Genomic DNA, 12,317 nt, shown 5'->3' with positions numbered 1-12,317 from the left:
GCACGCTCCTGGAACCGTAGGTCAATCCGGGTGGCAAGAGTTATTAAGTCATCGAGAGTGGTAGGAATGTCCCGACCGGCAAGTTCATCTTTAATACGGCCGGACAGACCCTCCCAGAAGACAGATACCAGAGCGTCGTTATCCCAGGCCAGCTCCGAGGCAAGGGTACGGAACCGTATGGCATATTGGCCCACGGTGAGACTTCCCTGACGGAGGCGTAGCAGAGACGATGCGGATGAGGTCTTCCGTCCGGGTTCGTCGAACACTTTCCGGAAATCCGTGAGAAAGGCAGGCAAGTCGGACACCAGGGGGTCTCCTCTCTCCCATAGAGGATTTAGCCAGGCCAGAGCCTCCCCTGTGAGATGGGACATGATGAAGGCTACTTTGGCCCGGTCGGAGTTAAACTGGTGGGACAGGAGTTCAAAGTGCAGGGTGCACTGGTTTATGAAGCCCCGAGCTTGAGCGGAGTCGCCTCCGAAGCGAGGAGGTGCAGAAAGCCGGGGTCCGGGGTAGGATACCACGGTATTGGTGGGCAGTGGAGCTGCCGGGTTGCGAGTCATGACACTGGCGGTGGTTGCTGGGAGCAGTCAGAGCGTCCAGGCGAGAATTGACATTCTGCAGGTGACTCAGGATGGACTCCTGTTGGGACCTCTGACGGGACAGTTCATGACAAAGGTCAGAGAGCGAGGGAGCTTGGGTACCACCGGGTTCCATGGCCCGAGCAAACTGTAACGGGTCTGGGAGGCGGAACCTCTGAGCAACTATACAAGGGGGCGGTCCTTGTAAGAAAGCGGGTGGCGACCAGGGAAGACGGGCAGGCGGTAACAGCAGGTGACCGGGGCAGTCTCTGATAAACGGGCAGGAGGTCACGGCAAGTGACCGGGACAGTCTCTGGGTGAACGGGCAGGGGGTCACAGCAAGTGACCGGGGCAGTCTCTGGTTGAACGGGCAGGAGGTCACGGCAAGTGACCGGGACAGTCTCTGGGTAAAGGGTAGGTACGACCTGTGACGGTTGAGCCTCCAGGTAGGCTAGCAGGCAGATGGCAGCTGTGTGCTCCCAGGTGAGCAGGCGAGAGTCTCTGGATAAGCAGGTGGTCACAGCATGTGACGGCGGAGCCTCCAGTTAGGCTAACAGGCAGGTAGCAGATGAGCGCTTCCAGGTGAGCGGGCAAGAGTCTCTGGAGAGGCAGGTGGTCACAGCACGTGACGGCGGAGCCTCCAGGTAGGCTAGCAGGCAGGTAACAGATGTGCGCTCCCAGGTGAGCGGGCAAGCTGGTCCATAGACAGACTGACAGGTGACGGAAGGCAGACCGTCGGACCTCAGGCTAGCAAGCAGGTAAGCGGATTATCAGGCAGACAGAAAACTGGCAGGTAACTGGCAACGGGACCTGAGGGCTGAAGCAGAGTAGTGAATAGTGCAACAACATTGCTCGGGCACCTCCATTTTGGAGGAGGTGCCTTATATATGGTGAAGTCCTCCGGCCATTGGCCGGGGACTCCTTAGGACGGCGCGCGCGGCCCCTTTAAGAGGGAGGGAGCGCGCGCGCCCTAAGCACCGTCGCCGGGAAGGAGCGCGCGCTGCCAGCAGAGCGGGAGGAGGACGCCGGGCTCGGAGCAGAGAGGTGAGGGGAACAGCATCCCTGCCTAGCAGAGGGCAGGGACGCCGGCGCTACACCATACATTCTGCTGCCTCCAATAATATATACCTGACAGGAGCCCATACATTCTGCTGCCTCCAATAATATATATCTGACAAGAGACCATACATTCTGCTGCCTCCAATAATATATACCTGACAGGAGACCATACATTCTGCTACCTCCAATAATATATACCCGACAGGACCCCATACATTCTCCTGCCTCCAATAATATATACCTGACAGGAGCCCATACATTCTGCTGCCTCCAATAATATATACCTGACAGGAGCCCATACATTCTCCTACCTCCAATAAAATATACCTGACAAGAGACCATACATTCTGCTGCCTCCAATAATATATACCTGACAGGAGCCCATACATTCTGCTGCCTCCAATAATATATACCCGACAGGAGCCCATACATTCTGCTGCCTCCAATAATATATACCTGACAGGAGCCCATACATTCTGCTGCCTCCAATAATATATACCCGACAGGAGCCCATACATTCTGCTGCCTCCAATAATATACACCTGACAGGAGCCCATACATTTTCCTGCCTCCAATAATATATACCTGACAGGAGCCCATACATTCTGCTGCCTCCAATAATATATACCCGACAGGAGCCCATACATTCTGCTGCCTCCAATAACATATACCTGACAGGAGCCCATACATTCTCCTGCCTCCAATTATATATACCTGACAGGAGCCCATAGATTCTGCTGCCTCCAATAATATATACCTGACAGGAGCCCATACATTCTCCTGCTTTCAATAATATATATCTGACAGGAGCCCATAGATTCTGCTGCCTCCAATAATATATACCTGACAGGGGCCCATACATTCTGCTAACTCCAATAATATATACCTGACAGGAGCCCATACATTCTCCTGCCTCCAATAATATATACCTGACAGGAGCCCATACATTCTGCCTCCAATAATATATACCTGACAGGAGCCCATACATTCTGCTATCTTCTAGAATGTATGGGCTCCTCTCTGGCTAATGTTTTGGTTACTTTTGAATGTTGGTTGTGCTTTCACACTCGTGGTAGCATGAGACAAACTCTACAACCCACAGAAGTTGCTCAGGTAATGCAGCTCATCCAGGATGGCACATCAATGCGAGCTGTGGCAAGAAGGTTTGCTGTGTCTGTCAGCGTAGTGTCCAGAGGCTGGAGGCGCTACCAGGAGACGTGGAGGAGGCCGTAGAAAGGCAACAACCCAGCAGCAGGACCGCTACCTCCGCCTTTGTGCAAGAGGAACAAGAGAAGCACTCCCAGAGCCCTGCAAAATGACCTCCAGAAGGCCACAAATGTTCATGTGTCTGCACAAACGGTTAGAAAACTACTCCATGAGGGTGGTATGGGGGCCCGATGTCCACAGAAGGGGGTTGTGCTCACAGCCCAACACCGTGCAGGACGTTTGGCATTTGCCACAGAACACCAGGATTGGCAAAGTCGCCACTGGCGCCCTGAGCTCTTCACAGATGAAAGCAGGTTCACACTGAGCACATGTGACAGACGTAACAGAGTCTGGAGATGCCGTGGAGAGTGATCTGCTGCCTGCAACATCCTTCAGCATGACCGGTTTGGCAGTGGGTCAGTAATGGTGTGGGATGGCATTTCTTTGGAGGGCCGCACAGCCCTCCATGTGCTCGCCAGAGGTAGCCTGACTGCCATTAGGTACCGAGATGAGATCCTCAGACCCCTTGTGAGACCATATGCTGGTGCGGTTGGCCCTGGGTTCCTCCTAATGCAGGACAATGCCAGACCTCCTGTGGCTGGAGTGTGTTAGCAGTTCCTGCAAGATGAAGGCATTGAAGCTATGGACTGGCCCGCCCGTTCCCCAGACCTAAATCCGATTGAGCACATCTGGAACATCATGTCTCGCTCCATCCACCAACGTCACGTTGCACCACAGACTGTCCAGGAGTTGGCGGATGCTTTAGTCCAGGTCTGGGAGGAGATCCCACAGGAGACCATCCGCAACCTCATCAGGAGCATGCCCAGGCATTGTAGGGAGGTCATACAGGCACGTGGAGGCCACACACAATACTGAGCCTCATTTTGACTTGTTTTTAGGACATTACATCAAAGTTGGATCAGCCTGTAGTGTGTTTTTCCAATTTAATTTTGGGGGTGACTCCAAATCCAGGCCTCCATTGGTTAATAAATTTGATTTCCATTGATGATTTTTGTGTGATTTTGTTGTCAGCACAACTTTGTACAGAACAAAGTATTCAATGAGAATATTTCATTCATTCAGATCTCGGATGGGTTATTTCAGGGGTCCCTTTATTTTTTTGAGCAGTGTATATACCTGACAGGAGCCCATACATTCTAGGCTCAACCGTGCATCCACTGAGGCCCCTGATCATGTGACCCCTGACTCCTCCCCTCCTGTGACCTCATCACAGGTCCTGTGCGCACACAACAGCCATATACGTGGTGGCGGCTCTGCAGGTGGAGGTATGTGGAGACCCCATTACTGGGGCAGGGGGCATTAACCCCTTCAGCACGGAGGCTCTTTTGGGGGTCTCTGTGTGGTGTGAACAGTGAGGTAACAGCTGAGGACAGAATGCGGCTTCGCTGGTTCCCGTCCACATTAGATCCCTTCAGACGACTGCAGGATGAAGGACAGAAGCCCAGAGACGTCCTCACACAATGGCCGTTCCTTCTCTCCTAGTTCCCGCACAGTGATGTAGATACTGGTGATAATCGCCCCCATATTCTCTGTATTCCTCCGGTGCGATGGATTTACCTTCAGGTTCAGCAATGCTCCTCCGCCATCTCTCCTCCACCTCAGCTATTTACCCTTTCACTGCCACAAAACTGAACGTTCTTCCAGTCCCCATTGTGTTCTCTTAGGAAATGTGTGGAATCGTTGGAGGGGTTAATGGCCGCGGGATTAGTGGGGTCTCCTATCTGCTCATTAATTCTCTGCCTTATGACATATCTGACATTACATCCCAGACACTGAATACCATATGCTACAAATTCACTGCTGCAGGCGTTCCATTGTTTAACCCCTTAGCGACCTTGGGATTTTCCGTTTTTTGGATTTTCGTTTTTTGCTCCCCTTGTTCCCAGAGTCATAGCGTTTTTATTTTTTGGACAATATGGCCATGTGAGAGCTTATTTTTTGCAGGACAAGTTGTACTTTTAAACACCATTACTAGTTTTACCATATCATGTACGGGAAAAAAATTCCAAGTGCGGTGAAATTACAAAAAAAAATGCAATTCCACAGTGTTTTTTTTACCACGTTCACTTAATGCTAAAACTGACCTGCCATCATTATTCTCCAGGTCATTACGAGTTCGTAGACACTAAACATGTATAGGTTCTTTTTTTATTTAAGTGGTGAAAAAAAAATCCAAAGTTTGCTAAAAAAAAAAAAATTAAAAAAATGGCGCCATTTTCCGAGACCCGTAGCGTCTCGATTTTTCGGGATCTGGGGCCGAGTGAGGGCTTATTTTTTGCGCGCCGGGCTGACATTTTTATTGATACCATTTTGGGGTAATACAATGTTTTGATCGCCCGTTATTGCATTTTATTGCAATGTTGTGGCGACCAAAACAACATAATTCTGGCGTTTGGAATTTTTTTCTCGTTGCGCCGTTTACCGATCAGAGTAATTATTTTTTTATATTGATAGATCGGGCGATTCTGAACACGGCGATACCAAATATGTGTATGTGGAGTAAAAGGGGGGTGATTTAAACTTTTTATATTTTTTTAATATTTTTAAAAATATTTTTTTAAACTTTTTGCATGCTTCAATAGTCTCCATAGGAGACTAGAAGCAGCAACTGTCTGATCTCCTCTGCTACATAGAGGTGATGAGCAGATGACCTCTATGTAGCAGAAATGCTCCTGTACTATGAGCGCCGACCACTAGGTGGCGCTCATAGTAATCTTTACATGACAACCACTGGAGTCTGCTGCAGACCCAGGGTTGTCATGCCCACCCATCGGTGACCCGCGATCACTTGAGGGGATCACCGATGGGCGGGGCTAATGCCGCACTTCCGGCGCGGCGATCTTAAATGCCGCTGTCAGAGATTGACAGCGGCATTTAACATGTTAACAGCCGCGGGTGGATCGCTATTCCACCCACGGCTTTTACTGGCACATGTCAGCTGACATGTGCCCGGTTCAGTGCGGGCTCAGCGCCGGAGCGCACACTGAACAGGGGGTGACAGCCTGGTGAGTACTAATACGCCCTGGGCCATTAAGGGGTTAATGAAATGTTTTTATTTAATGTGATTAAACCTATTTCTTGTGTTCGGCATATTTACATGGTGGACATTCATCAATGCCGCATTGGTGAAAACCCAGAGGTGTAAGGCAGGTTCTCATTATCGGCTTCTCTTGGGATTAAACAGGAGACAGGAGTTGTGAAAGGGTCGGGGCCGAGAACAAACAACCATCTCGTAAAATCCGATTTAATTGGCTATCAATATATAACATGGGAAGGTATTTGTTAATAACTCCTTTAATCTGGCTATATTCTTTGCTGTACGGCTTTATCTAAGGTTACTTACTTCTCTGAATGTTTGATTAGTAAATCATAACGTAATTTTTTATCTACTACTTTAGTGGCTCTATTCATTGCCCATCTATTATAACTGCGTTTTTGGAGTCTGTTGTAAATGATGTTTTTCCTTATTATATTGCTCTTGTTCTGAGCAATTTCTTTTTGCACAGATCATTTCACCCACAGGAATCCCCAATTGTGTCTGGGGTAACAGGAATCAGCTCTTAGGCTGTGTGCCCACTATGCGTTTTTTTAAGCGTTCCACGGCGGAAACGCTTAAAAAAATGTTTGGTAGAAGGTCTGCCATGTTCCCCAATGATAATCTGCATGTGCTGTGCACATGCTGCGGAAATTTCCGCTGCGAATTATCATTGCGGAAAAATCCGCAGCACTACCAATTATTTTGCGGAATCGTGGCGTTTTTGCCGCCATTGACTTGCATTGGACCGCGTGACATCTGCATGACTACACGCGGATGGTACCCGGGTCTGGAGAAGAGGAGACTCTCCTCCAGACCCGGGTACCATAGTACCTGTAGTTAAAAAATAATTAAAATTAAAAAAAACCTTATACTCCCTTTCGGCGCCCCCTGGTCTCCTCTGAGCGGCGCTGCTATCTCCTTGGCTTTCGGTGGTGGTCTGCAAGGACCTTCCGTGATGTCATTTAGTCATGTGACGTTCACGCAACCACTGACGTCATGGAAGGTCTTTTTTAGAGCACCAGGAGCCACCGAAGATACCGGACGCATCACTGAGGAGACCGGGGGCCATCGGAAGGTGAGTATAATGGGTTTTTTTTTGGTTTTTTTACTATTGATGCTGCATTTGCAGCATCGTAACTTGGTCACACTATATATGCTGTTTGCATGGATTTATATTGTGTGACCAAGTTGTCAAGCACTTTTCCAAGTGATGCTAAAATCGCTTTGAAAAGCGCTTGATCACGCGCATGCGAAATCGCATGTGAAAAACGCTTCACAAACGCTTCTACCTGACAAAAAAAAATGCATGTAAAATCCACATGCGTTTTTTCTGCCAGGGAGATGCAGAAACGCTCAGGAAAAATCAGCAGCATTTCTGCATCGTGGGCACAAAGCCTTAGAATGGTGTTTACATCCACAACAAGCCATTGACCTTATAATTTTGCTAGCTTTAAGTATATATTTGTTAGTCCAGATTTTAATGCATATATTTAATAAAGGTTTAAAACTTTACTTCAGAGAGGTTTCTCACAGTACTGCCCCCTACACACATTATGGTACTACCCCACAGCTGATTATAGTATTTATTAATGCCCATAAATTGAGAAAGCTCAGTGTGACTCGGCACCAGGCACCTTGTCCTTCCCCATCATCACAATTTCAGCGATATCAACATTTCCATGATGGTGATACCATTGAATAGAATAGTGAATCGGGGAGATTAAAGCTCCACAATCCACCATTCAGCCTTCGCCTGTGAGTCTGAGACTCCGCACAATGGCGTCACTACGTCCCACCTGTAGTACGGAGCCTCAGTATTCACACTACACAGACCGGAGCAGCGCTCGTCAGGAACAGGGTTGGTTGAGTTGTGTGTGTGTGTGTTTTTATTGTTAACTATCAGGAATTGTGGGGGCATCATATTATCATATTAAGTGAAGGGCTGTGGGGGCCATCATACAGTGTTGGGTCTGTGGGGGCCATCATACTGTGTGGGATCCCTCGTTCTGAGCTATATGAGTACACAGGAATGTAAAAGTCACTCGTCAGAATCACTCATCAAAATCAGTTCTCAGACAGGGTATTTAGCCTCAAACTGACATCATTCTGATGTTTGATTTTGATATCTGATCATGTCCTAAAATGGACACTGTACATTAGAACAATTTCCTGGTGATGAGTCAGATAGGGATAAGTAAGTGAGAAATACAGACCTTTGTTCTATCTGGTTGCAGACTTGAATTGATAGGGTGTTGTGTGACAGGAGGGAGACATCAGATTGAATGTTCTGAAGGAAAGCTATAATGGCAGTGTGAATCCAGATACCAGGCAGGGAGCATAGCGGAGTCATAGAGCAGGGAGAAGTCCTTAGCTCAGGCCAGGAGGTCTACTTAAACAGTATAGAACTTCACCCTGGGGGGAGGGGGCATAAGACCAGGAGGCCTAATTAAAGAGATAAAACTTTAATGTGAACAGCAGGATGAGGTTCTTAGCACAGGCCAGAAGACCTACTTAAATGGTGCAGAACTTTGCCCTGAGGGGCAGAAGGCCTAAATAAAGGGGATTAAGTTAAGCATAGATTCCTTATCTTAGAGGAAGAGGATTTAAGCAAACTATTGTCTATAGTAGAGAGGAAGTTACAGTGTCGCCAAACTGGGACACGAGTCCTTCTACAGAGAGTTGAAAATGCAGTGTCACAGCAAGGAGTGTGTGGCCCTCATTGAATGTATTTTGAGCGTACTATACTAATGAGGAGTCGTACAAGATGCACCTCAGCCAGTGAGGTCCTCACAAATGAACTGGGAGCTGAGAGTAGCTCTAGGGGCCGTAGCAACACATCTCGACCCGTATGGTCCCCACAGGGGATAATGGACCTTCCCATAATGGTTTACTGGACTGTTGTAGCTTGTAATAAAACTTATGTACTGCCACATTTACCCAGAAAGCTCGTGACTCTGCATGAATGCAGAAGAATTCATAAAGTGTTGTGCCTGATGTCTGATGTATATAATTCTCATTAAGTTCTTGTTAAGTAAAGAAAAGTTTATTTTTGGATTTTGGTCTCCCTCATTCATCTCCATACCATCTGGTCCGAGCCTGCCGAGTACAATAGCAGCATGCGGTGTGCACAGTCGGGAGATATGACTCCTTCCAAACATGCCTAGATATTTTTTTCCTTTTGAGGTTGAGAGGCCCAATTACAGCTATTGCTGTGGGCCCTGTGATTTCAATCTATGCCACTGTGAAACGTATTGTTCTCGTAGTACAATGTCCCCTTCTTGTCCCCCACACAGTATAATGTTCCTACGGTACTGGCATCTCTCACACAGTGTTGTGCCTACTATCTGATGTATATACTAATCATCAAGATCTTGTTAAGTAAAGAAAAGTTTACTTTTGGACTTTCGTCTCCCTCATTCATCTCCATACCATCTGGTCCGGGTCTGCCAAGTACAATGGCAGCATGTGATCTGCAGAGTCAGGAGATATGACTCTTCCAAATACATTTATATATATATATTTTCTGTTTGAGGTTGGGGATCAATTTCAGCTATTGCAGTGGGACCTGTGATTTCTATCTACGCCATTGTGTATAGGATAATAGAGTATAATAAAGTTATGGATGTGACTTAACTAACATTGTGCAGTGAATGTGTTTTCCCTTTAGTGACGAATTCTTGCTGGTAAAACTGTGATATTTTTATTTCATATTAAAACTTTTTTAAGCAACTCTCATCAGTGCGATCATACACCATACAAGCCTCTGATTGCTCAGGTGATGCACTGTACTACTGTAGTGCCGTGTATTATCACTGCCTGTCTGTGTAATACTAACGGCCCATACACATGAGATAAGTGTTGGCTGAATGGTCATTTAGCAGACGGCTATCTTTCTTGACTCCCCCATACACAAATATTCCAGCTTTCCTGTGGTCAGTATGAGAGAGTCGCCTCCAGACTCCTCTAGCGGAGGATTATCTACAGGAAGAACAAACGGATTAACCTCTGAAATTCAGGATGTCAGATCCTTCTCTGTCCTGACATCATCTGTCGGGAGGCCCCCAAATACATTATATAGTCGACCAAACCCCCCGAAATCAGTGCTTTCATGTAACTTTAGTCTAAAGTGTATGGGGGCATTAAAAGGTAGCTTATTGGACGTTGCCTCTGGCCCGGCCTAATAGACTTTCGTGGATTGCAGGCCCAGACACCATTATTAGGCATTTAAGTATCGTAGTAACTAGGCCGCCCCATACTATCGAGTACTTGAGGGAGGAGGGGAATTCAGCTGAACTTTCTCAAACCTTGTTAGATGTCATGTTTGTTTTGGACAGCAGCAAGTGGTTAAGCTGCCAGTGTTTTTGTTGCGGCTGCACCTGTGCCATCCCTGTGGTGCACATCTATGTTCTGGGGCCAAAAGAGTTATTTAAAAAAAAACAACAAATGTTTAATGTGTTAAAAAATAACCAAATGTGTGTTATTATTATTTATTATTATATCGCCATTTATTCCATGGCGCTTTACATGTGAAAAAGGGGGGTATACATAGCAAAAACAATTAGAATAATCTTGAACAATACAAGTCAGAAAATGGTACAAGAGGAGAGAGGACCCTGCCCGCGAGGGCTCACAGTCTACAAGGGATGGGTGAGGATACAGTAGGTGAGGGTAGGGCTGGTCGTGCAGTGGTATGGTGGAGCGGTGGTTACTGCAGGTTGTAGGCTTGTCGGAAGAGGTGGGTCTTGGGTTCCTTTTGAAGGTTTCCACGGTAGGCGAGAGTCTGATATGTTGGGGTAGAGAGTTCCAGAGTAGGGGGGATGCACGGGAGAAATCTTGTATGCAATTGTGGGAAGAGGGGAGTAGAGAAGATCTTGTGAGGATCGTTGGTTGGGTGCAGGTAAGTACCAGGAGACTAGGTCACAGATGTATGGAGGAGACAGGTTGTGGATGGCTTTGTAAGCCAGGGTTAGGGTTTTGAACTGGAGTCTCTGCGTGATGGAGAGCCAATGAAGGGATTGACAGAGAGGAGAGGCCGGGGAATAGCGGGGGGATAGGTGGATTAGTCGAGCAGCAGATTATAGGATAGATTGGAGGGGTGGGAGAGTGTTAGATGGGAGGCCACAGAGCAGGAGGTTGCAGTAGTAGAGGCGGGAGATGATGAGGGCATGCACTAGTGTTTTTGCAGATTCTTGGTTGAGGAATGTGCGGATCCGGGAGATTTTTTTGAGTTGGAGTCAGCAGGAAGTGGAAAGGGCTTGGATATGTGGTTTGAAGGAGAGATCAGAGTCCAGGGTTATGCTTTTTCATGTTTTTTTCATTTTACAAGAATTGTTGGTGCCAATTTTCTTTTGAAACATTTTAATATCTGCTTTTTTCTGGTGTTTTTCTTGTAATATAGGAAAACCTAAGGCCAGAAATAAACCCCATAAAATACTGTACATGGAGACTTTGGTATCAAATAATTTATGTCCGTGGTATTTGTGCAAACAAGAAAGTTTTATAAAAGCCTCAAACTTCTGTGTGTAAATCAGACATGATAATAGAAGATTACAGTTTGGGGAAGACGGGAAACATTCATATAGACAGTCGGTGATGATGTAGTCAGTGACGGACTCTGGCCAAATATGTGTCTAGAGCCATCTTATAAGATAAAGATGTCATCCTCCTCATGAAGTAGTTATTTCTCATGTCATGTGAAATGAATATCTCCTGCAGTATTGCTAATGCCGATTCCAGTGAGTGAAAGTGAGACGAGAATTAGCGTTGTGGAAGATGAGTCTATGAGAAACGTATTCAGCTGCAGACTCCGAGGAAGAAACTGCTTGTTGTCTGTGGCCTAAAATATATAGGTTTTATTACTAGTTGTAAAGAAGAAAATTGTATTATTACACTGAATTCTTTATGATGTTACATTTTTATCTTTTTCTCATTCAGGTCTCTACAATATCAGATCCTCTCAGTGAATATCTTCTACAAAAGGGAATTTTACTGATTTACCCAACAAAGATGGATATGGACAGATATAAGATGGCAGAGCGAATATTACACCTCACCGTAGAGATCCTCTTCCGGCTTACTGGAGAGGTGAGAGATTCTGATGACGTCACATTACATCATTCTTATCTATGGGAATAACAGATGGACAGAACTGGAGAGGTGAGGACTCTGGAATTGTCTGTAGTGAGATTTATTAATGTGTCTCTCCATAACCAGGATTACACAGTAGTGAAGAAGACCTCTAGTGAGCGCTGTCAGGACCCTGTGTCTGAGGGATGGGGAAGACCCCTGAGCCCAATCACGGGGCCTCCACCTCACCCCTTCATACATGAGGACATCAATGACCAGAAGATCCTAGAACTCATCTACAAGATGATTGAGCTGCTGACTGGAGAGGTGACACTGCTGGGAATGCTGGG

General features: G+C 46.7%; 1 protein-coding gene across 1 annotated transcript in view; it reads left to right on the top strand.

The window, feature by feature from the left end:
- The first annotated feature begins 4,047 nt into the window (after positions 1 to 4,047).
- Positions 4,048 to 12,317, top strand: part of LOC141203898 (uncharacterized) — a 252,388-nt gene continuing 244,118 nt past the window's right edge. Inside the window, exons 1-3 of the mRNA XM_073663871.1 lie at positions 4,048 to 4,129; positions 11,836 to 11,985; positions 12,115 to 12,294. Of these exons, the coding sequence (XP_073519972.1) occupies positions 11,908 to 11,985; positions 12,115 to 12,294 (258 nt within the window). The 5' untranslated portion in view covers positions 4,048 to 4,129; positions 11,836 to 11,907. The remainder of the gene's footprint in view (positions 4,130 to 11,835; positions 11,986 to 12,114; positions 12,295 to 12,317) is intronic.

Source organism: Phyllobates terribilis, unplaced genomic scaffold, assembly GCF_046119375.1.
Source record: "Phyllobates terribilis strain yellow unplaced genomic scaffold, ASM4611937v1 Scaffold_130__1_contigs__length_5004896, whole genome shotgun sequence".
Classification (NCBI taxonomy): Eukaryota; Metazoa; Chordata; class Amphibia; order Anura; family Dendrobatidae; genus Phyllobates; species Phyllobates terribilis.
Note: the sequence above shows the minus strand (reverse complement) of the source record. Positions and strands in the feature narration are given on the sequence as shown.